The sequence below is a fragment of the Chrysemys picta genome, chromosome 14, assembly GCF_011386835.1.
Source record: "Chrysemys picta bellii isolate R12L10 chromosome 14, ASM1138683v2, whole genome shotgun sequence".
Classification (NCBI taxonomy): Eukaryota; Metazoa; Chordata; order Testudines; family Emydidae; genus Chrysemys; species Chrysemys picta.
This window is the reverse complement of record NC_088804.1, coordinates 42,957,378-42,983,157: the sequence shown is the minus strand read 5'-3', so window position 1 is coordinate 42,983,157 and position 25,780 is coordinate 42,957,378. Positions and strand designations below refer to the sequence as shown.

Genomic DNA, 25,780 nt, shown 5'->3' with positions numbered 1-25,780 from the left:
ACACCTGGCTAAGTGCTCAGGTTAGAAGGGCTAAGGGTATCACAGCCTGAAAGAGTTCCCACTCACAGGCACACAAAGCTAGAGGAAATCCTATGATACGATTCTGTCCATAAACTTATCAAGCTCTGTCTTAAACCAAGTTAGGTTCTTTCCCCCGGCTCCTATGGGAAGGCTGTTCAGAATCTCACTCCTTCAATGGTTAGAAATCATCTTCTAATTTCCAGCCTAAACGTATTCATGGGCAGTTTATCCCCATTTGTTCTCATGCCAACACTGTCTTTCAGTGTAAATAGATCTTCCCTTCGTGGTGTTTTTTACCCCTGATGTAGAGAGGAATCATATCCCCTCTCTGCCTTCTTTTTGAAAGTCTAAACCATTGGTTTTCAACCTGTGATCTAAGATTTCCAAAGGGGACCGCACCATAATTCAAAATTTTTCTGGGATCCACAAATGAAAAAAGGTTGAAAGCCACAAGTCTAAACAAGCAAAGCTGTTTCAGTTGTTTCTGGTAAGATCAGTTTTCCATTCCCCTGGTAGCCCTTCTCTGTGCTTATTCCAGTTTCTACTCCCTCAAGACCTCTGCAAATCCCAGGCACAGCCTCAAGATCACAGCTCTGTTTGTACTGGTGCGGTTTGTAACATCAGAGTTGATATCTGGAAACGTTTGGTCACAGTGACTCAGCACACTCTGGGAGACCGGGGGCTCTGAAGTGCCAAGCCTACTCGTAGCCCTGTGCAGGCAAGCTTGGTAACTCTTGTGATTTTGGTGATTTACTTAAATCTTCAGCCCCTGGAATCCTGTGACCAGGAGACAATCTCAGCTTTCATTTGTTAAAAGTAGCACGTTTCTAGCCCTCATGGTTGCAGAGGAGAAGCTAGAAAACCTGAGCTGAGCGTGACTGTCGGGCTAGGGCTGCCAATTTTGGTTGGATGTATTCCTGGAGATTTCACCACTTGATATCTTTAATGAAAGATTCATGTTTAATTCCTGGAGACTCTGGGCCAGTCCTGGAGGGTCGGCAACCTTGTGTCAGGCTCTACACCCAGAAGGCGAATAAACAGAACCAGTGTTTGTTGTGCAGCCAACTTCCTCGCTCTGGGGACCTGACTCCTGACCCCTGTGACCCCGCATTGCTGTGGCCAAGATGCTCCCAGGTGCCAGGGCCTGGGCTTTCGGGACCACCCGTGCTCTGGAGACGAGGGGTCACAGGCAGAAAGATACAGGGCTGTGGTACTCCAAGCCCCCCCCCCCCCCATCTCTAACCATTGGCTTGGCCTGGGGGGTTGTTCCGGGGAGATGGAGGGGCATGATCTGGGCATCTGGGCATGCCCCAGGGAAGGGGAGCCAGGAGGGGCTGCCCCTGTGGGGAGGGGAGATGGAGGGGACTCGGCCGGGGGGGAGGGGGAAGCGGAGATGGGGGGGGAGCCCCGGGAGGGAGGGGAGATGGAGGGGACTCGGCCGGGGGGGAGGGGGAAGCGAAGATGGGGGGGAGCCCCGGGAGGGAGGGGAGATGGAGGGGACTCGGCCGGGGGGGAGGGGGAAGCGGAGATGGGGGGGGAGCCCCGGGGGGAGGGGAGGTGGGGGCCCGGCAGGAGGTAATGTTCGCCCGCCAAGGCCCCTCCTGCCCCGGGCGCCCCGCCCCGACTCCCGCATTGGCCGCCCGCGGGCTCGGGGGGGGGGGGGTGGGCCGGTATAAGCGCTGCCGAGGGGCCGCTCCACCTGTTCGTGCTGCGGTCTTGACTCCGGATCGTCGCTGCCATGGCAGGTGAGCGGGGAGCCGCGTCCGGTCCGGTCCGGTCCCCTTGCCCGGCCCGATCCCTTCCCCCGGTCGCTGCGCTGAGACCGGCGGGTCGGTCCGGGCCGCTCCCCGTGTAAACGGCTGCCCCGGCGCCGGCTCTTCGGAGCCGCGTGTCTGCCGAGCCCGGGGCGCCCGGGTCAGGTCCCGTCCTGTCCCCGCCCGGCCCCGGCCCGCGGAGCGCTGGCCCCGGACACCGCGACCCCCGGGCGGGCACCTGGCGCGGCGCTGCCCCAACCCGACCCGGGGATCCGCGATTACCGCCCCCGCCCGGGGCACGGGGGGGAGCTGGCCCCCAGCCGGGTACAGCGGGGAGCCCTCCCGAGCTGCGGGGTTCGCGTCTCAGCCTTTCCCCGCGGGGCTGGGGTCAGGTCTGCTCGGGATGGCAAAGGCGCCTTGTGAGGGTCGTTTTTCTTTCTTTCTTTCTTTCTTTCTGTTTTTGTTTTTAAAGGGAGGTGGTGACTGTGAAATAAAGGAGAGACAGTTACTGCTTATGGGAGAGACAGGTGCACTGTTCATCCAAGCTGGGCAATTACCATCATACAATGCTACCGCTCTCTTATTTACTCCTTCTCATAATACAAGAACTGGGGCTCACCCAATTAAATTAATAGGCAGCAGGTTTAAAACAAACAAAAGGAAGCATTTCTTCACCCAACCCTCAGTCAATCTGTGGAACTCCTTGCCAGAGGATGTGGTGAAGGCTAAGACTATAACAGGTTTAAAAAAATAACTAGATAAGTTCATGGAGGATAGGTCCATCAATGGCTATTAGCCAGGATGGGCAGGGATGATGTCCCTAGCCTCTGTTTGCCAGAAGCTGGGAACGTGCGACCGGGGATGGATCACTTGATAATTACATGTTCTGTTCACGCCCTCTGGGGCACCTGGCATTGGCCACTGTTGGCAGACAGGACACTGGGCTAGATGGACCTTTGGGCTGACCCAGTCTGGCCATTTTTATGTTCTCCATGGGCCTGGCTGTGACAGTATCCTGAACCCTGGGTGCAGAGCCATAGTGAAACAGCTGTGGTTTCTCTCAGCACATTACAGACATCTATAGTCTCTCTTCATAAATCGATCCCTAGGCCAGTATCTCACTAATCCAGGACCCTCCCTCCATGCTCTGGAATCCAGGTCAAACCGATCTGAGCGGAGCAGGGCTGACGGAGCTGTGGATGGGGTCTAGAGACCAGCGGCTGGGCTTGGTGGACAGAGGAATGAGTTTTGGTAGAGGCCGAGTTCAAAACTGTAACGTAGAAGCAGTTGAGCAGTTCCGCACCATTGGACAGCACCTTCGCCCTTGTCTCCCCGCTACACAGAAGTCAGCCCTGCTGCCAAGGGCAAGTTATAGCCCCTGATTCAGGCTAAATAAATCTTCCCTATTCTTTGTGTGTAACATCCAAGATCTCCTTTCCTATCCATCCACACAGCTAAAACTCTTGTCCGGGCTCTCAGCTGGATTACTGACCCATCCCTCTTTGTATCCCTGCACTGGTTCCTCTTTATCAGGTTACTTGTCACCTCTCAGTCAGTATTGAAATCAGCCCTTTGGTGCCAGCCTCCACTGCCCAGTTACATTTTCAAACCGGCACCTACAGGCTCTCTCACAAGCTGACCCGCTCGCATGAGGTGCTTCCCATGAACATCCACACAGCTCAGTATCCTCCTCCAAAACTCACCTTTCCTATGGTGCATATGGAAAACTGGGCTGCTGGTGCGCCGGGACCATCGCCTGTTGTGCCAACCAACGTTATCTCACTGATTCCCATACGCCCCTGTCTGTCTGTCTCTTGGCTTGTACTTGGGTTGCAAGCTCTTTGGCACAAGGACAATCGCTTTTTGCTCTGGTAGTGCAGTACCTAGCACGTTGGGCTCCTAGAGGCCACAGTAATGCAAATAAATGTCATATTTACAGGTTGTAAAAGGAGGTTTGGGCCAAGGGTCTCGTATTGCTGTCCTGCCCTCTGAGGACCATTGTCCATGACAGCTTGACCCCTGGCTGACCAGGAGAGGTGGTGACAAGTTGGGCTGATGTATGAAGTTTTGCTAGACAGGGTTTTATGGGATATGCCTTGTCCTCCCCTTCGCTCCCAAAACCCTCCTGCCTCGATTCAGATTTGTTGCTGAGTCTGGAGTACTGCACTGTACTAGGAGCATGTCTCAGGGGTGGGGGGGGTATGCATGAGGGGAGGCATGTACGTAGCCCCCACCCCTGCCAATTGCTGAACGGACTGTTGCACCAGCTAGGATCTGTGCACGGTTCTTTAGGAACAGTAGGGACAGTCCCACATGCTAATCACACAACGCTTTGCAATGCTTTGAGTCTCACCTGTGGGTTTATTACCTGAAAGCGAACAGAATAGTCAGCCCCCCTCTTCTAAAGAGTCAGTTCTTGGTTATCCCAAAGGAAAGTCATAGAAAAGCTGCTCGGTTTTATGATTGGTCTCTTGGGTGTCCCTTTCTCCCACAAAGGAGGAAGGGGCTCTAGCTTGCTGATGTGTTTTGCAGGAAGAAAGGCCCTGATTGTGTTGGCACATGAGGAGAAGACCTCCTTCAATCATGCCATGAAAGATGCTGCTGTGGACGCGCTGCAGAAGAGAGGCTGGAGTGTCACCGTTTCTGACCTATACAAGATGAAGTTTAACCCTGTGCCATCACGGGATGACATCACTGGTACTGAACACCACTGCTCCCCTTAAAGTTCAGCATTTCCCATCTGTTCTCTAGCACTGACCTTGGTCTCCTATCTCAGGTAAGCCAAAAGACCCCAACAACTTCAAGTATGGCCCTGAGACAGCCTCAGCGTGGGCAGAAGGTCGGCTGAGCAGCGACATCGTAGCAGAACAGAAGAAGCTCGAAGCTGCAGACCTTCTGATATTCCAGGTATCCTCTCGCCCTGCCAGAGGAAAGGGGAAAGTCCTGGGTTGGAAGAGAAGCATTAATCGTTACCGGACACTATTCTGGAAAATGGGAGAGGGGATCGCATCCCTGTAAAGGGAAGGCTCCATCCCTCCTGCCCCGGAGGGTGAAGCTGGCCAGCACGTATACGTGTATCCGCCTGTGGTGTGGGTAATAGAACTGAACGCTGGCTTGTGCGGTTCCCCAGGGCAAGGCTTCAGTGGAGATGGACAGGCTCAGCCTGCCGGAGAAGTGACTAGATATGGGGTGGGCTTGGCGGTTTGAGGCCCAAAGCCATTTCTCTACATCAAGGTGAACTCCATTGTAATGCGGGGCTGTATCCCTGGGTTCCTGTGCCAGAACCCCCCTGCTCAGCCCCTTGCACAGTGCTAGTTTGGGAAGCTGGGGTCAGGTCCAACCTGTGTGCACAGGGGGGGAGGGAGGCTCAGGGTTGCTGGCCTGTTGAAGCACAGATAGGAACTGAAGAGAAACAGTCAAACTAAAGAGTCCCATTCAATTACATCACATGGAGGCAGATAAATACATATTGACCAATTTTATAAGTGCTTGTATACAAATATAAGAACTCTAAATACCAAGATGGGTGAGCTGGAGTGCCTGGTATTAAATGAGGATATTGATATAATAGGCATCACAGAAACGTGGTGGAACAATGCTAATCAATGGGACCTGGTACTACCAGGGTACAAAATATATCGGAATATCAAAGTAGGCCACACTAGTGGCACTGTAAGTGAAAGAAAGCATAGAGCCAGATACACTAAAAATCTTAAATGAATCAACCGGTCCCATAGAATCGGGACAGAAATTCCATGCTGGAATAAGACTATAGCATTAGGAATATACTACTGACCACCTGACCAGGATGGTGACCGTGACTGTGAAATACTCAGGGAGATTAGAGAGGCTACAAAACAGAAGACCCAATAATAATGGAGGATTTAAACTGTCCCCATATTGACTGGGAACATGTCACCTCAGGACAGGATGCAGAGAGGAAAATATCTAGGCACCATTATTGACTGTTTCTTGGAGCAACAAGTCCTGGAACCTCACAAAGGGAGAAGCAATTCTTGATTTAGTCCTAAGCGGAACACAGGATCTGGTCCAAGAGGTGAATATAGCTGAACTGCTCAGTAATAGTGACCATCATGTAATTAAATTTAACATCCTGGTAGGAAGGAAAATACCGAAGAAACCCACCACTGTAGCATTTAACTTCAAAAAGGGACACTATAGAAAAAGGAGGATGCTAGTTTTCACAGTGGAGAGCGGTAAATAGCATGGTCTCCCCCCACGCCCCCAGGGATCTGTACTGAAACCATTGCTCTTCAACGTATTTAGAAACGTCCAGAAAAAGGGGTAAATAGTGAGGATGCAAAGTTTACAGACAATAGAAAATTACTCTAGATAGATCAGTCCAAAGCAAACCATGAAGAGTTACAAAGGATCTCACTAAACTGGGTGACTGGACAACAAAATGGCAGATGAAATTCAATGTCAATAATTGCAAAGTTAATGCACATTGGAAAACATAATCCCAACTATACATACACATTGATGGGGTCTAAATGGGCTGTTACCACTCAAGACCGAGATCTTGGAGTCGCTGGGGGTAGTTCTCTGCAAACGTCTGCTCAGTGCGCAGCGGCAGTCAAAGAACTAATAGAGTGTTCGGAACCGTTGGGAAAGGGGTAGATGAGACAAAAGTTATCATCATGCCAGTATATAAATCCCGAGTACGCCCACACCTGAATGCTGTGTGCAGTTCTGATTGCCCCATCCAGAAAAAAATAGAACCAAGGACAACAAATATGGTTAGGGGTGTGGAACAGCTTCCATATGAGGAGATTAAAAAGCCGGGGGCTGTTCAGCTTGGAAAAGAGACGTCTAAAGGGGGATATGACAGAGGTCTATTAAAATCCTGACTGGTGTGGAGAAAAAGTGTTAGTTACTCCTTCACATAACGCAAGAACCAGGGGTCACCCAATGAAATTAATAGGCAGCAGGTTTAAAAAAACAAAAGGACTTCACATAACACACAGCCAATCTGTGGAATTCTGTCAGGGGATGTGGTGAAGGCCAAGACTATAACAGGGTTTAAAAAAAGAATTTGATCAGTTCAGTGAGGATAGGGCCATTCGTGGCGATTAGCAAGATGGTCAGGGACACAACCCCAGGCTCTGGGTGTCCCTAAGCCTGTGACTGCCTGAAGCTGGGACTGGAAGACAGCGGATGAATCACTCGATAACGACCCTGTTCCACTCATTCTCTCTGAGGCATGTCACCAGCCACTGTCGGAAGACAGGACACTAGGCTAGATGGACCAATGGTCTGATCCAGTCTGGCCGGTCTGATGCTGTAGTCGTGTTGCAATGTGCTATCTTGGGAAATGGAGAGCTGCAACCCAATTTTCTCTCTCTCTTTGTGCTTTACTACAGTTCCCCCTCTACTGGTTCAGCGTGCCTGCCATCCTGAAGGGTTGGGTTGAACGTGTTTTCACACAAGGATTTGCCTACTCCCTTAGCACCATGTATGGGAGTGGGCCCTTTCAGGTAGGCGGGTGTGGATTGGTACTTACACCGTCTTCTAACATCGAGGAGTCTGTCCCTTGGTTGAACCCCAATTCACTTCCAGTGTGGAGCAGACAGGTCCCAGATGACCTGGCAGAATGTATGTGCTCTGAACTGATGCTCTCTCTTCCAACAGAGACAGATGCAGATGTCAGTAGGTGCTTCTAATTCAGCAAGATCTAGGAGGGAGCCCGTCAGGGAAGAATTACAGGGCATCTGTGGGGGTTGGTTCTGTAATGAAGCAGAATCTAACTGCAGCTGAGATAAAATCCAGAATTCCCCATGTGGGGGACACTTTTCTGCCCCTATTGACTGGTGAGACAGCTGCTCTACCCCTCCCCTACCTCCCGGTTCTAGGCTCAACAGAGTCTGAATTGCTGTGATGCTGCTGGCATGCTGGCCAAATTCTACCTTGGGGAGAGTCGCAAGGGGCCGTGCTTTGACAATATGCAATGGAATATCATTAATAAATGTAACCCTCACAATATGGGGCTCGTGCCCATCCTCCGCCCCTTCAGGTAGCTGAGGATCCAAACTAGAGCTCCCTGGAATTCCTGACACCCAGCCTTGCTCTTGGTCCTCTAGACCAGCATGTGTCTGCACTCAGAGCCTGTCTCCCCCAGGGACATGGCCGCTGCTCCTCCCAGCCCGGATTCTCCGCCGCAATAAAAGTGCAGGCGAGCAGAGTTTGATTGACAGCGGTGGCCACTTGGCATTTCCCGTTCGCACAGTGCAGCTGCCCCCACTCACACTGGCTTAGCTCTGCTCCTGGAACCCGCTGCCTTACAACTGCTGCTCCGGGTGTGACTGCAGTTTTTCTTCCACAGAAAAAGAAGGCTGTGCTCTCCTTCACCACGGGCGGGACTGGCCCCATGTACACCCCCATGGGCCTCAACGGAGACGTCAACATCCTCCTTTGGCCACTGCAGGTATTGGATTTACAACTATGGAAGAAACTTGTCAAAGTAGAACGTTCGTGGCACTTTCTAAGGAGGTTCCACAAAGGGGAACGTGAGATGAAGTTAAAGTCCAGGCTTTATTGGGAGATGTGCGGGGGAGGGAGTAGAAGTTGTGTTGCTTGGGGACTCTACAACTAGACTAAAAGCACTAGGTACTGTACTGCAGGGAACAGTCCTGCTCTGACCCTGGGAACGTACTCGATGGAACTTTCCCTCTTCTAAGTTCTGTGGCCCTTTTCGTACAGAGGTCTTGGAGCAGGCAGTGGAGTTCATGGGAACAGGAGGGAGTTGGGTGTCTTTACTGAATGTCAGAGGCCGATTTCAAGCCAAGACTCCAGTTGGGAGATCCTTGCCCTCTCTCTGGAAAAGGGCAAAGGATCCTAACAGGTTGTAAAGGAGAGTGGAAAACAGGACTCTGTGCACACTGGGGGGGAGATGTTAGGTGGAATTCAGGCACTGGCTTGGTATCTAGAACTCCCTCTGGCTATCTATTGCCACGAGATGGCTTGTCACTTCTGATAGTCAATGTCTCTGACATGAATGCTCAAGTGACGTCTTACCCACTCTTAGATCGCAGGTGATCCACGCGTCCCAAAGCCAGGAAATTCTGCTTTGACTGAATGGTGTTGATGGATCTGAAGAGAGGGGGATGGTGGCCACGACGTGGGGGTGGGGGAAGGAGGAAGGGGATTCTTGTGGTTCCCACCTGGAAGCTGAGGGCAAGGAGCTCACATCTCAGAGCATGCTGCTTTAACGTACCCTGTTTACAAGGTCCGCTGTCCCACGTTTGACACAGCTCCTGTGCCCCTGCGCAGGCTCTTGCTGGCCATCTCAGCAATGCCAAGTTCTACTACTAAAGTGATTCATGGGCTTCAATTTGGCTTAAACGTACTGGGTACAACAGTGTCAAGTTCAGGGTAGGCCACGCAAACCAGGCTACCCCTAAAAATCCAAATCCTGAGCAAGTACAGGAGTCAGACGTAGTCAGAGGAGGCTTAGCAGCTCATAACTGCCAGGGGCAGGCAGTCACACCCGCTAGAGCCCAGTGAGGATGGGCAGACTGTGGCCACCAGAGACGACCAGGAGGAGTTCGACACAGGTGGAAGTTTCCAGTTGATACTGGATCCTCCAGGTGGAGATTGGGGAAGATAATTCTCAAGAGCCAGCTGGTCCAGGGAACAGATGTGTGGGACACATGTGACTGGCAGCTCAGCACAACCCACAAGAAAATCAAGCTTGCCACAGTTCTCCAACCACCCACAGCAGCTGGCAATCCTTGTTTCAATACTAGTCTAGAAGAAAATTCTGCAAGGGACAAGTGGCAGCAGGAGAGCGTGCTGCCTTCCCAGAGCCAAGACATGAGACTTCTCTCTAAGACTGGGTAGGCTGTTGAAGTCAGCGGGCCAGGATCCATTGGTGATAGTTTGTACTGACAATGACACTCCGTTGGGAAATGGCATTACCTGTTTCTGAGTCACTGAAAACACGATCTTTAATACTTATGGAGCAATGTCCTAACAGATAAGGCACAAAAGGTGGTATCCGCTGGTGTCTAACAGACTACCCAATCACAACACGATGACTGTCTCCTTATGCACCTGTCTGTAACGTGTAGGGGAAAACAATTTTTAATTATAGACGTCCTTTTCCTCACTCAGAAAGCGTTACATCTAACATGGGGGAATTCTTTATTTGCCCTCATCTTGTGGAACTGACCCTTTTAAAGCACCAAGCTGAAAACAATTGAGCCAAATCAGCTGGGAGGTAGAATTTAATCAGGAAAAAAGTGAATAATTGGGAATTGTTTAAGAACACTATTAGATGCCTAAAAAGCCACAGTTGAGGATGGAGGCTATATTGGTTAAAAAAACAATTTGGTTTTAGAGGGTAAGTAAAGGCAGGTGGATGTATTATATAACAAAAGAAAGAAAGGGTTAATTGATAGTAACTACTATAAATCAGAAGTTAGGCCTGATAGAAAATTGATAAGGGAAGCAAAAGGGACACAAGGAAAAATCTATGGCCAGTACAGTTAAGAACAATAAGGAGTTTCTAAAATATATTAGGAACAAAAGAATCCTGACAATGGTATTGATCCATTACTAGATGGAAAGGGTAGAGAAATATCAATAACACAGACAAGGCAGAAAATATCTATTCTATTTGTGTGTGTGTGTGTGTGTGTGTGTGTGTGTGTGTGTATATATATATATATATATATAACAGGAGACTCATATGGCAACACTGTTTCCATTCCACTAGCCTCTCAAGCAACTGTTAAGTAGCAGCTACTAAAATTAGTCAGTTTAAAATCAGCAGGTCCAGAGATATTGCGTCGAAGAGTTTTAAAACTGCTGGCTGAGGAGCTTCCTGGCCCATTCATGTTGGGTTTCAGGAAGTTTTGGAGCCTGGGGGACGTTCCAGAAGACTGGAGGAAGGTTAATATTATGCCAATATTTAAAAAGGGTAGATGGGATGACCTGGGTAATTATAGGCCTGTCAGCCTGACATCCAAGATAATGGAGTGTAATCATGTAATTAATGCACATCAACATGGGTTTATAGAAGATAGATGCTGTCAAACTAACTTGATTTTTTGTAAATGAGATTACGAGTAGGGTTGGTAAAAGTAGTAGTGTTCATGTGTATATAGGTAGACTTCTGTAAGGCATTTGACTATCACATTTTATCTTGATTAAACACTGACTGGGATACATGAACAGGGGGAATCTCACGTAGGAGCAGAGAGGTCACTTTACCTTTGTATTGGGCACTGGTGCGACCACTGCTGGAATCCTGTGTCCAGTGCTGGTGCCCACACGTCCAGAAGGATGTTGTAAATTTGAGAGAAGAGCCATGAGACTGATTACGTGATTGGAAAACCTGCGTTATGGTGTTAGGCTCAAGGAGTGTAACAGAGACGGGTAAGGGGTGACTTGATGAGTGTGGTCGAAGTACCTCCAGGGGGAACAGATATTTAATAATGGGCAGCGCAATCTAGCAGACAAAAGTAGAACAAGATCCTGTGGCTGGAAGCTTGACAAAATCAGAGGGGAAACAGTACTTAACCATGGGACCAACCAAGGGTTTTGGTGCATTCTCTATGACGGGCAATTTTAAAATGAAGATTGGATCTCTTTCTAGAAGCTATGTACTGGGAAGTAGCTTTGGGAAGTTCTGTGGCCTATGCTACAGCGGAGGTCAGACTGGCTGATCACAATTGTCCCTTCTTGGAATCTATAAAACTCCAGACCAAAATTCCTGCAGCGCAAGGGGATGCAAGTCACCTCTCCTGCTATACGGCTAAACCCATAGAACAAGACATGCCTTGAGGAATTAGATTTTCATAGCAAACCAGAAGCCCTGAGGGTACCAGTGTGTGCTGTTACCCTGGGTTCTCGGCCTTCTCCAGTAGTTGAAATAGCCTTGAACTGAAGGCGACATGTCCCCTTCTACCCAAATAAGAGCCTTGGCAATCTTAGAGCTTCCCTGTGTTTTCTCACTCTAGAGTGGCGTGCTCCATTTCTGTGGCTTCCAAGTCTTGGAGCCCCAAATTGCCTACAGCATTAGTCACGCTCCTGAGGATGCCCGTTTGCAGATCCTGGAGGACTGGAAGAAGCGACTGGCAGCTATCTGGGAAGAGAAACCCATCAGTTTTGTTCCAGACAGCAACTTCGATTTGAGCTACGTGGGGGGCTTTGTGCTGAAACAGGAGGTGCAGGACCGCCAGAAAGCTCAGAAATATGGGCTGAGTGTGGGGCAGCACCTGGGGAAGGCCATCCCACCTGACAGCCAGGTCAAAGCCCAGAAGAAATAGCTTTCTCCAGTGGGCTCCTATCTGGTCTCTCTCTGTGTGGCTCTGCCATGGTGGCAGGTCTCTTGGCTTTACCCTACTTTCAGATGCCTTTCTGCTCTTTCGTACGGTGAGGAGAGCATTTCTTCTCTTCCCACCTCTTCCTCACGGGGCGCTGGTGCCTCTTGCTGGCTACTCCTACCTCCCACTGACTCAGGGAGGAGTCAGAGCCATACCTCCTCCAGTCAGGTACCAATAATTAACCTACTGGGTTCCAACAGCATCCGAGTGGGATGAGTTGGGAATCTTGCCTCCCTATTATTACGTGGTGCTTGCTGTTCACCACCCTGGTGGCCTTGGTATCGTACAGTCTAAGCTCTGTTCATGTACAACACAAGGAGTCTAAATAAAGAAGTTTCCTATTGTAACTGCTTATTTTATATACTTATGCCCTTGTGTTCAGTGGGTGACCGTCAGGCCCCTGCACTGAGTTATTGCATTCTCTCCCATCGCCCCCAGGCCTCTGCCAATCTGACCTGGGGGGGGAAATTCCTTCCCACCTGGCGATCAGTTAGACCTGAGCCTGGGCGTGAGACCCACCAGCCAGACACCTGGGGAAGAATTGTCTGTAGTAACTCAGAGCCTTCCCCTCTAGTGTCCAGGGTCGCCAACTTTCTAATTGCACAAAACAGAACACCCTAGCCCCGCCCCTTCCCTGAGGCCCTTTCCCCAAGACCCCATCCCCCACTCACAACATTTCCCCCTCCCTCAGTGGCTCGCTGTCCCCCACCCTTTTAGAAACACCCCTTGTTTGTTTTGGAGGGAAGTCCCTGCTCTGCTGTCTACATTTATGATCCTTCTACTTGCGAGGAAGGTTTTCATAGGGTTTAGAGACCTCTCTGATTTGTCTTGGGTCCTCTATTCCAAAGAGCAAAACCACAGCCATCCCTCCTGTTCTTTCTCCTTTGGCTGCTAATTGTCGCCCCTGCTGCAGGAAAAGCATCACTGACAGAGCCTACACGGTGGCTCAAGGGGCTACGTCAGTCAATACCAGGAGGACAATGGGAGCAAGAATCTCCATTAGGTCACTTTTGAATAACACAATTTTTGCCCCCTCTCTAGCTCCCCTTGTTTTCATTACATTTTGAAGCTGTCACACAGCTCTGAAGGTGATCTGGCTGCTGGGAGGTAAACTTTTGGCCTTTGTTTAACCACTAGGCTAAACCTCAGGAAGAGGGCTAGCACTGCTGCCCGTTTCTTCCTGGGGAAGACCTCAACTTTGGTAGGGTATGAGGCCAGTGCCAAAAGCTATTTCATAGAGCCCTTTGGGCAGTGGCCAGGCCAGCAGGAGGGTGCAGTCCTGTAAGTGCACATGTACCAGTGCAAACCTGATTATCAGAGCCCTGGGCTATGGTAATATGCAGGTATTCCGCTTGCAAAGCTCTGGGCACAATTAAGTGTCATGGATGACTGATGAGGGGATTCCCCCTTTAATCATGATGTGATGAGGTAGGGGGTGAGCCACTCCAAGCCCACTCTTTGGACTGAGAAAAGAAGTGGAGTGTCTCCCTTGCCCCCATTTGCTAGTGGGAGAAAGGTCACTCCCTTTACATTAGAGGAGCATATTTCTGGGGCCTGGGGGTTTTGATTCTTAGCCAAAGGGATCCAGCTTCCCTCAGGGCCAGCGCAAGGTTTGAAATTATCCTCGGGTCACTCCTACACAGACTGGACTGTTCCGACGTGCCGTAGAGCGCGCGCTGTGCAGCTCTGCTATACGAAGATGGGCCTCCCTGACTCCTGGACCCTCCAACGCTCCCATCCAGGAGCCAGCGTGCCATAGCCACACCGCAAGAGCCTGCCTTCTGAGACGAGCCTGCAATCACTTGGCATGTAGTCTAAGGCCTCGACTGCAATCTAGAGTCTATTTGCCTTGTCCCTGGAGGGTTCCCTCACTGGATTTGGAGGTGTTGCACAGGGGGGTGACACACACGGCGTGCAGGTCCTGGGTGTGCTGTCAGCAAGGCACGCTCCATATGCAGAACAGGCCGAACAGCCTGGGCTGCATTCCAACAGGCCCCTATGTGCTGGGCACGTCCTTTTAGGAGCTGTTGAAATAAGGGAGCAGCCACTGCTGCTGCCACCTCTGGCTCTGAAGAGCGGCACAGCTGGGCAGCTAGGAGAGGTTTAGTGCTGAGCCCCGAGATGGCACATGCCAGCTGTTGGTTGGTCAGAGCTGCAGCACAGCTCGAAGAGAAGGGAGCAGTAACACAGCCACCCCTGTAGTGAGTCACTGGAGGCAGCCATTCAACGTAGGAGAAACCCGCAGGTGAGGGCTATTGGGGTCCTCAGCGTAACATCCCCAGGAAAACACTGGTGGGTTTTTAGGCTCTAACAGGAATAGCCGCGTGAAACACTCCTCCCCCTGCATTGGCAGAGCTTTGACTGTACACCCGAGAACCAGTTCACTCTGCAAATGAGCAATGATCGGAGACAAGCTGCTGGTGGGTGTGGAGTAGCAGGGAGGGAGAACAGACCCCAGGGCTCAGCCCACCAGCTAGAGAAAAAGTCGGACCAAACTCGCAGTGCGGCTGACACAAAGCAAGTCCTCTCTTTCTGCACTTCAGCTCAGAGGGGGGCCTGGCTAGCTTTTCCCAGCCCCGGTAGCCACATGTGACCTTGGTGGGATATTTTCTTTTGCATTCAACATTCTAATTCCAGTGGACCCAAAGGAACCTTTCCTTCTCCACTCAGAGACTGAGTTGGATAGGGCCAGAGATGGGAGTTGACTGAACTTGAAAGAGGCCCTTTACCCATCAAACTTGCAGTTGTACAGGAGGGGGGGGGGAGAGGCACATCTCAGGGAATACCCAGCCGTTGATCAAAATGGGGGGGAGGACAGAGCCACCTGACAGCAAAGATGATCTGAACCTAGCAATGGCCCCTTCAGGTCTCTCCCTGAGTCCTCACTAGGTTCATATTAATTCTGAATAAATCTGCTTAATTGTGGTGAACCTCAAGCATTTGATGCAGCACTAACTGGTCCCAGTGAGGAGTGAACGGTCCGATGGTTGCAGACTGGAGCACTTATGATGCAGGGGTTGGTTGTTTCAAGGAGGTTTTGTTAGTACAAAACCCTCCAGCCCTCTTCACTGCAGAGGGCTAAAGCTTCTTCCTAACTACCTGCCTGCTCCATGTAGCACCCCGAGCACTCAGCACACGCGTGGGGAAACGGCCCTGCCCAACCAACAGGGAAAGGGCCGTGTCCCTTGGTCTCCCCCCAGGGCACCCAGGACAATCCTGTTAAACCCCAGGTTAGTTGTGAATTCCACAAAGTGCTGCAGATGCATCCTCTGACTCTCACTCTTGCTGTTTCCTCGACAAAATCAAAGATGGTGTTAGTTTAACGTCTGAGCACTGTGCCTGCAGGGGGCAGGCTCACTCCATTTAATCGTGCTAATTTTTTCATCAGACTGTTGTGTGGTATTAAGTCAAACACCTTACAGAAGTATAACCACTTTACATCTGTTATCAACCAAACTTGTTATCTCAAAGAGTTACATCAGATTTGTTCGACGAGATGTATTTTCCATAAAATCATGTTAACTGTCAGAAATTACATTTCTACCCTTTAATTCCTAATCAATTGAATCCTGTATCACCTTGTCCAGTATTTTGCCAGAACTGACATCTAGCTAACTATCTTAGAATTACCTGAGAATTACCCTAGAGACAGATTATTCCATAGTTGTCCACTATGGAGGTTTCTTGCACCTTCCTCTTGAACATCTGGTATTGGACATTGTCGGAGAAGATAGTGGACCAGATTAATATAGCAATTTCCATGTTCCTAGAAATGCCATGGCCTGAGTAGCAAGGGGATTTCTGCCTGTGTAAGGCCACTTTGGAGTTGGGAGAACTAGTTATGGGGATGAAACCCTTGGGAAAGCTGCGCGTGCTGCAAAGAGTATCTGCTTCTATACCAATTCCTACAAGTGTGCCTGAGCAGGATATCGGCCTGGACTCAGTCTCCCCTGTGTTAGCTCCAAGCCAGAAGGCTACCATCACCAGCCAGCCAAATGTATTAAGTGCTTACAGTAGCTGCTTGTTTCCGGGGGCGCGAGAGAAGCTGCCTTTGAAAGAACGTGACAGGAGTTCACGCTGCAAAATGAAAACTTTCCATGTTTTATTCTTGACTGCAGCTGTTTACAGAAATATAGTTGCGAGTATACAAATGTCCCAATAGAAGCAAAATATTTATTTTTATTTTAATATTCAACAAGTTATCACAGGATAGCTAAAAACATAGATGCAAATGAAATCTCCCCTCATAGAATAAACTGAAAACACCTGGTATCAGTGCTCTGAAGATCCCAACTACAAAAGCCATATACACAGAAATGCACAAAGGAATATCTGGTGCTACTTTCACATTGCAGGACAACAGAAAAGATAGCTCAGTGGTGATCTGTGCACTCCAACAAAAACATGGCAGAAAGGCAGATAAACCACTCCAGAAAGAATTATTGACACAAGCATGTCGAGCTTATGCAGAGATTAACAGAAGAGGTAGAAGGCTCTAATCTGAAGCTGTTTGGAGCTTACCCATTAAAAACAGGGAGCTGTATGGGGACAAACCTCAAAAGCTGTTTATATCAAATAGTAATCAGCACAGAAAAGTTTCGGGTTGGTAATGGTCTTTTTAGCAGGACACAGGGCGTGATCCCAATCCCATAACATCCAGAAATGGGGCTAACACCACAGGGGACTAACCTGCTCAGAATACTACCTCCTGCCTAGATGGAGCACACGCAGGAAGTGAACACTGTACCGACCCTAAGCTACCGTAAATTGGCGTGGCTGCAGGGAGTTCAATGATGGTATGCCAATTTACACCAGCTGAGGATCTGTCCCTCGAATGGCTTGGAGACCAGAACAAGCATCTGAGTTGTGGCTGGGTTTCACAGCTGTTAGGCACCTAAACCAAGCACTTGTAAAGGGAGGATGAATGAGAATTCAGCAGCTGGAAGGAAGAGCATTGATATGCTTACGGTGGTTTGAATGGGGGGTGCATTTTCTGGGACAATTTCCCAGCCTGGAGGAGCACAACCGCGGAAGGGAGTGTTTCTGGGTACAGCAGGAGGAAGGTCAGGACCAGGTAAGTGCTCAGCATTGAGGGAGAAGAGGGAAGTCAGGGCACTGGTCTTGGGCATTGCAAGGGAGCTAGCAGAGGTGGTTTGAATCAAATATGCCAAAATCATAATGTCTGGGGATTAATTGATTGTCAAATTAGAATGTGTCCGGAAAAGCTGTGGGAGCAAAATATATTGCTCTTCATTTCTGTCAAGAACGGATATTCCTGTTAAGAGTTTAATCTCTTCCTAAGTCTTCAACAAGTAAGTACTGGCAAGTCCAGTGTTCCCCACACAGCCGGATACCACTAGGGAGAACTTACTAGTCAGATTGCTTCAATAAATAAACCTTATTGGTTAAAACCTTATAACAAAATTCAGCAACCCTTGTTTTTTTATCACCTTTCCTTAGGTGCAAAAAAAATCAGAAAAAGTGGAATAGGAAGGAGCTACACAGCGAGGTCCAGGTCCTTGGTTTAAGCCCAGCCCAGCTCAGTAGTGGGCTAAAAATCTTTGCCATTTGACAGACGTTTGGTGACCCCTGTTGAAAGTGGATTACTGTTATCAGTCCAGCTCCCTAGCTAGTCCCTACCACAAACCCCACCAGTGTGTCCTTGGTACTTTCTGGTCACCTCTGCTGAGAGGCGTGGGAAACTGAGTCCTGAGAAGTGGTCCCTCCTGAAAAGGAGTGAGGCAAATTGGCAAAGAGAAGTGTGTGGGAAACATGTACTGCTGCTGTCCTTGCTGAACCTATCCAGGGGACTGCGATTTCCTGGGCTGTTGGTTCCCACGTTTCACAAAACATCAAATTCACTAAATGTTAATAAATCTCTATAGAAAAGCAGAAAAGCACAGGGATGTTTCAAACAGTCATTTCACCTTAATCCCATAGATTTTAGTGAATTGCTGAAAAGCACGTTTCTGGAATAATACTTACCATAACACTACTAATCCCTCCACACTCATACAATATCTACACATTTATACAGCTATTACTGACTATTGAAGAGAATTAGAGAAACAAGTGCACGCTAAGGACAATTATGTTCTTTGAAAGTTATAAAAATGTCACTAGAACAGTTTTTATGCATTTATATAATAAACTCAATGGCATAGTGACGGTCTGCAGTGTTGTTGTAGGCATGTTGGTCCCAGGATACGAGACACACAAGGTGGGTGAGGGAGTATCTTTTATTGGACCAGCTTCTTCTTTTATCGTCCAACAACAGATGTTTGTCCAATAAAAGATATTATTTTACCCACCTTGTCTCTCCGGCATATCAACTATATACATATGTACAAGGCAAGGATTTTTATGCACAGTATATTTACATATATACACGAAATTATATAAGGTACAAAAGATTTTTCTACATTCTCTCTCAAAAGCACAGACTAAATTGGAGAATTTTATATGTACAGTTTTACCAGATTTTCTCTGCTGTGTCGTATCTTTTATTGTCTCTAAGTAGTGTATATCACATATCAAATAAGAGTTCATGAAGTCTGGCTTTTAGGCGGCAACTATTTGTACACAAATGTGTACATCTGCACACACAACTGGCTGTTTGCACACACCATTACCAGAACTGCAAGTCTGAATATTTTTGTATGTAGAATTGTCAAGATCTGTCCCGAAAGACTCATCAAAATTCTACACTCAAGAGCCTTACAATATGCTCTTGACTATCAGCTAGCTTTTAAAACATCTCAAATAATGGGTCTTCCACCACTCTCTTTGCAAGACTATTCCACAGAAACAGCTCTCTCACTGGGAGAATTCTTTTCTCTCCCAGTGGTCAGATTAAATTTCCCTTTTCTGACTTTCAACCTATAGTTCTAAGTTCAGAGAACACGAAGCAATTCCTCACCATGCTTGATGCTTCCACTGTTCAGATAAATACTTGTGCAGACAGAGCTCTGCAAATGGGTACATAGTTAGAATAGACAGCCTGATAATTGTTAAGTAACAGCAATGTGTGAGATGCAATTGAAAATAAAATTCTATAATTAAATTTCTCTCTTCTTGTGTGCAGTGTTGTTGTAGCCATGTTAGTCCCAGGATATTAGAGAGACAAGGTGGCTGAGTAACATCTTTTACTGGACCAACTTCAGTTGGAGAGACAAGCTTTTGAGCTACACAGAGCTCTCCCTCAGATCTGGGAAGGGTCCTCACAGCTAAATACAAGGTTGAGCAGATAGTTTAGCATAAGTAGTAAAAGGGACCATTCAAGGTGAAGTGGCCCATTAACACTCATCAAAGTTATGAATTTAAGCTCCCAGGCCTACCAGTCCTCATCCTCAAAGGAAATCTGCACATTTTCAAAAGATGAGCCTGGGAGCTTAAATACGTAACTTTAATGGACACTAAAAATCCTGGTCTTAATAGAGAAACTGGATTTATGGCTTATAACAACAATCTGTAACCCACTAACCCCCCTTTTTGTGCTACGACTACAGGGGTGTTAACGGGCCCCTTCGAATGTATGATAACTACTTACACTAAACTATCTGTTTGACCTTGTTTTTAACAGTGACACTGAGTACCTTTCCCAGATCTGAAGAGCAGCTCTTTGTAGCTGAAAAGCTTGTTTCTCTCACCAACAGAAGTTGGTCCAATAAAAGATGATCTCATCCATCTTGTTTCTCTTGCTTTTATAACTTATAAAAGTTTGACCTTTTTGGGTGTTTAATTTCTTTATTCCAATGAAGAAATTTTATAACAAAGCATCTTTCCTGCTGCTCATATGGTCGTTTTGGCTATGTCAGAAGGGATTTGAGCTCCTGTGTGGTTTGTCCTTTCTGAAGGCTTTGGAAGGATAATCTCTGAGAATGAAAAATCTTACCAGAGCAACAGAATGAGACTTCTTTTTGGTCAGTGTGCCCTAATCAAAGTCATAGCAGGAGCACTATAAAACTCAAGGCTTATGTAGATTAGAGAAATGTGCATCAGTGCAACTGAACATGCCCTCGGTGTAAGCATAAAAAGGGATGCTGTCAAGATTGACAGTCACTAACCTATTTATTTTTTATTTCAATTGAGTATAAATAAAAAGCGTCCATTCACAGGCTCTGAGCACACTGATAATAATGTAAAATTAGCCAAACAAAAGGTCTGGTGGTTAACTGTCTATTTTGGCCCAGCAAGGCTGAAACGACTTCTTGAATTGTTTTTGTTGACAAAGGAAATAATAGTAGAGCATTTGGCTTGGATAACCATTGAAAGAGTAGAAGACAATTAGTGCCACCAAGTGGACTGAGCTGTGAAGTGGAAAGTGATGACGATCATCTCCTGCCATAGGAAATGTTTGGCTAATATTTGTCTTAACTTTTTCTACAGCTTAAGTGTTATCCACCTACTTTACTCATCACTAAAGGAATAATAATAGTTTAACAGTTTATTTTTATACACTGGTGTTGTTTACATGGAGACAACATGACACAGGTAGAAGACATACTGACCGTGGTAGCTAGCAGGGTGCAGCTCCCTGGATATTAGTGAGTTATTAGGAAACAGGTGTACGGTACATATCAGACATGCTGTAGAGACAACATCAGAAAAATGGGGTTTAGGAGAATCAGGGAAGTTAATGGATAAGTGACTTAAGGCTGGAGAATATAACCTAGTTTGAGAGAGAGAGAGAGAGATTGTTTGTTTTGGATTAAAGGTGGTTTAAATAGAGAGTTCATGCAGGAGAAAAGCTCAGGAATCTTCCTAAGACTGTAAGAACAGTAGGACAATGGAACGAACTGCCTAGGGAAGCATGGAATCTCTATCACTGGAGGTGTTCAAAAAGAGGCTGGAGAGCCATCTGTCTTAGATGGTTTAGTCATAACAAATCCTGCATCTTGGCAGAGGGTTAGACTAGATGATCTTTGAGGTCCCATATAACACTATGGTTCTGTGAAAAAGAAACACTACACAGAAAATCCACCCTACAAATATAGTTCTACAGCTTTCCAGCTTCCATCCAGTATATAGCTATAAAACCATCTACGTCCATTAGTGAACGCTGGCCTGACGGATATGAAAGCAAATTTTTTTTTTTTTTTTGCAATAATGCCCCCAACATTTGATCTTTGGCAATCTGGCTTCTTAAGTAATGTTTATCATAAGCAAGGGGTAATAGTTAATGTCATTTTTTGACTACTCAAGATGCACATATTTTCATTTACCATAAGTAATTTCTAACTTTTCAAACCAAACTGGTCTGGACTTGATTCCCCTGCCTCTCAATAACTCTATAGGCAATCCACTTTGTGTGCTCTTCCTCTAATACCCATACTGATGCAGACATATTATGGAAAAAACAAAGGATAAGCTCCAAAAGTCATTGTCAACTATTGAAATCAAAACAGTGCCTGAGCAGAGCTCTGAAGGAACAAAGATGTGGTTCACATTATACTTAGGTCCTTCTGCCACAAAACAACTTCTGTAAGCTGTTTCCTAGGCCTTTGCTGGCTCATTGAACCGCTCTTTATCCTCTGTAACAGCTGTTTGAAAGCAGCAGCAAGAGCACTTGTCAACCACTGAGCAAACCCTTCATTCAGAATACAAATACTTTTTGTAACCAAATCACATGTTCAAAATGTTATACATTTAACATTGACCTCAAACAGACACAGTAAATTTGACACAAAAGAAAATACAGATGTCATTATTTAGTCATTTGAATATGGTAGCACAGCTCTTGTAATAAACAACCTAAAAATATGCACACATTTAAACATTCCCCCCACAATGGGAATTGTAGCAGTCCTGGTCAAAGGTTCTATTTTGGACACCAATCTTATTAAACGGAGAATTGGTCCCTGGTTTCTTGGCACTGACCAACAAGTTTCATCATGAGGATGCTCTCCTTCAAAAGAACAAAACAAAACAAACAGCACACAAGTCAGTTTCTCATCCCCATCACCTCATTCTGCCCACTGTCAGTCTACGCAGCCATCAAGATATCACCAAACATTCTCGTCCGAACAAGCTGCTCTCGCAGAAGTCACCAGTTTCTTACAAACTGATTATGAACGGATGGTGTATTCAATCCGACGCTGTGCAGAACCCTTCTATGCATCCTCATACAGCGCTCATTCAGTGCGGATAGGCTGCTCTTTCATGTCCTGAACCATAACGAAGGATTTTATTTTACTTTTTTCCATAGCAGGAGAAAAATTATCGGCAGAAAAGCGTATGGTTCAGAGTTAAAAAGCAGCTCTGGACATTATGAAGGAGAGAAAATGTTCTTTAACGTGATTATAATTTCAAACATTTTAGTGTAATTATAAATTAAAAGATACAACACAAAGGAGCTAATAAAATATTAAATAGACAGTGAGAGTAAAAGCTGAATGGCTCATTCTGAATGAAACCCCATCAGACAGTTGTCTAAATGGGTTTCCTTACTACATCCCACTGGTGTGTGACAGACACAAACACACATTGAAGTTGTCCAGAGCCAACTGGAACAACACATTGCCAGATGGAATGGCCCAAGATGAACAAACTATTTATGTTGCAAAAAGTACTTAAATACTTAGTAAAGACATAACAAACCCCACCCTCACCCCCACCATTATCAGACGCCACGTTGTGGTAGAACATCAGACAAACTCACAAATTACCACAAAAATGTGTGGCAAAAAGAATATTATATATATTTGTATATATATAAATTTTTATATTTATGCCATTGTACTCACTCAGTACAAATAGCAAAATAGTATACCATTTCCTAAATACAAAATATAGCTTTCCAAAAAAATGAAACACACATTAGATATAAACCATCCAAAACTTGAACGATTGAAAACTGTATTCAAAATTAAATGACCCAGAGCAGGTCTCTTTCTGAAAAGTTCCCTTCATATCGGCAAGAAGCCTTACGACTGAAAACGTAATTCAATGCCTCTCAATGAGAGAGAGACACACAAAGAGAGAAAATGAACATCATGACATTGACACACGGGAAAAACCGTTAAAACCAAAGAACAACTCTACATGGCTCAACTAGGTGCACAAGTTAGAAAAAACACACAGTAAACAGACTAGGGTAACTTAAAAAACATTTACAGGCTACTCTCCATTATTTAAAATAACCCAAATGAAAAGTGACAGCATACCAACTATGCTACACCAAAGCATAGAAGCCACTCATGACAGTTGTTTGGCTCTAACCTGCATTAACAGCTTTCTACATGCAGGAGAGGGAAAAGACTGAAGAAAACATCTGCCTGAGGTTGTAAGGAGACACCACATTTCTCTTAGACTAGTTGGAGCATCTGAAAGAATCCACATTCCTCACTCTACAACTACATGGCCTGGAGTGGGTTATTCTTAGCTACTGTAAAACATGAGTACATTGTTTTTAATTAATGTATGACCCCAGAGAGGCTACAGCTCATGGGGACTGCTAGTAAAAAGGATGCTTCAAACCTGCAATGAACTAAGAAAGCTACAAAGATGCAGAAGCTCAGCTTGAAGTGATGTTTTAAAGAACGATGAAAAATTATGTTGTTTGCCCCCATCTGGGATAAAGTTTAAGACTTTAAATCAGCAACAACAGGAAAAAGCAGGGTTCCTCTAGGATTCAGGAAGTCTGGGGGATGGAGACAAAACCAGTATTTTCTCACTCCCACAAACCCTGGTGATGTATGAAGATGCAGCCACTGGCTTGGCATTTTGCTACCACAGTGAGAGGTGCCTTGGACACCTAAGAGTTACTTCAGTTTCTAAAACCAGTAGCATATTTGTATTTGCTTAGGAAACAAACTATATAAAATTAGGGGGAGGGAGGGAAGAGCATGGAAAGAACGAAAGAGGGCAGCCTGGCAGGAGAAAGGATAATGTTCAAGTTCTAATCTATGCCAAAATAGTGAGAGGTATTAAGCAGTTGTTTCCTCAGCTAGGCAGATTGCTCTCTTCAGATTAAGGTATTTTAGAAGGTAGGATTTTAGAACACAATTTACTGTGACTTTTCCCTTCATTTTGATAGAGCCACCTAATTCTTACTCTATGCAGTCTATATCTAAAACCATCAGTACAGACAGAAAGCTGTTAATCACACCCTCAGATGGGAAGCATCCACATCTCTCTGGCTGCTCCTAGAGTTGTAGCAGATTTTCTGATTGTATATTATATATATCACCACCACCACCACCTGCTGCTGCGATTAACACATCCTTGCAATGGTCCTTCAGCTCTACTGTAAAAACTGCAATTCCTTCACTGACTGACAGCTATGCCATGAATCACAGCACGAGTTAGGGCACATGATGGTACTGCTTCACAAGCTTTCCGACTCAACAGAGGGGTTGTGAAGGAGAAAGGGAAGAAAAGAAAAAGTAAACATGATAACGTGTTATTTTCTAACAATAACAGCTGAGCAGTCATGCTTTGAATGAAAACAGCAGCCCATTGACTAATGGGGCCTAGGAATGTGGTAACTGTCCAGTTCCACCCCCTGTAACACAAAGCACAGCTTTTCAGCCATTATTGGCTTCAGGAGTCTCAAATGCTATCATTATAGCCTCAATTGCTAGACACTGCAGTAGGCAGCATATGTGCTCTTTAGAAAAGAGAGTGAAGTCTACACATTTGCTTGGGTATAAGCCATTCTTTAACAGAACAGTTCAGCTCCATAAACCCTAATCCAGAGCCACAAGGTCTGAGGGGATCTTGGAAATCATCTTTTCCTTCACAGAATTTCTGAAATTAAAAACAAAACAGAGTTAGGCAAAACTAGTGAAGTCTCATCTTTCATGTATCTCCTTCATTTGAAAGCACTTTACAAACTACAGAAACAAATCTACACCCAGTGCCAAAATGCTGCCATCTTTGGGGCAGAATATGATAACTATTTTCAAGTTTACAACATCATTACAAAACAGTTTAGCTCAGAAAGTGAAGAGCACAGCACCCAATTGAAACTTCAGGGGTTTTTGGGAGACAGAACATCATTACATAAGGTGGATATAGTCAGATGTTGTGGCTATACCTGGATTGAAGAGCCCATATATACTCAATGCTCATGCAGGAGCAGAGCTTTACCTCTGATGGGGGGAAAAAGGCACCTTCCAGCAACGGACTCTTCCTAGCTCCATGCCGTTGTATTGGCTCAGTTCTAACAATGATTCAGCAAGTGGTGCTTTTCAATAAACACCACTTCCTGCAACACCTTGCTCTCACGCAAACTACTTCAGCACTATGGGAAGGGCTTGAAGACTATAGACCAGGGGTGAGCAAACTTTTTGGCCCGAGGGCCACATTGCGGTTGCAAAACTGCATGGAGGCCGGGCAGGGAAGGCTGTGCCTTCCCAAACAGCCTGGCCCCCGCCCCCTATCCACCCCCTCCCACTTCCCACCCCCTGACTGCCCCCCTCAGAACCTCCAACCCATCCAACCCCCCCGCCCCTTGTCCCCTAACTGCCCCCTCCCGGGACCCCCTGCCCCTAAGGGCCCCCCAGGACCCCATCCCCTATCCAACCCCCCTGTTCCCAGTCCCGACTGCCCCGACCCCATCCACACCCCCACCCCCTGACAGGATCCGGGGACCCCACACCTATCCAACCCCCCTGTTCTCCGTCCCCGGACCCCTATCCACACCCTCACCCC

The 25,780-nt window shown here is 46.9% G+C and overlaps 2 protein-coding genes across 11 annotated transcripts in view; one reads left to right on the top strand and one right to left on the bottom strand.

Annotated features, from left to right (window-relative positions):
* Positions 1-1,609: 1,609 nt before the first annotated feature.
* On the top strand, positions 1,610-22,676 carry NQO1 (NAD(P)H quinone dehydrogenase 1). 2 transcript variants are annotated; one of them, XM_005310570.4, is made up of 6 exons: positions 1,610-1,766; positions 4,308-4,472; positions 4,552-4,682; positions 7,160-7,273; positions 8,119-8,220; positions 11,759-22,676. In XM_005310570.4, the coding sequence occupies exons 1-6, from the start codon at positions 1,760-1,762 to the stop codon at positions 12,065-12,067; spliced, it is 828 nt and encodes a 275-aa protein (XP_005310627.1). In that variant the 5' UTR covers positions 1,610-1,759; the 3' UTR covers positions 12,068-22,676. The 2 variants fall into 2 exon arrangements, with proteins under 2 accessions (XP_005310627.1, XP_065423750.1); XM_065567678.1 differs by lacking the exon at positions 11,759-22,676 and adding an exon at positions 8,821-8,895.
* The window catches only part of NFAT5 (nuclear factor of activated T cells 5), a 149,252-nt gene continuing 139,674 nt past the window's right edge, over positions 16,203-25,780 (bottom strand). For all 9 annotated transcript variants that reach the window (XM_042852039.2, XM_005310572.5, XM_042852038.2 and 6 more), the window contains one exon: positions 16,203-24,874. The gene's annotated coding sequence lies outside the window, so the exon portion shown is untranslated. The remainder of the gene's footprint in view (positions 24,875-25,780) is intronic.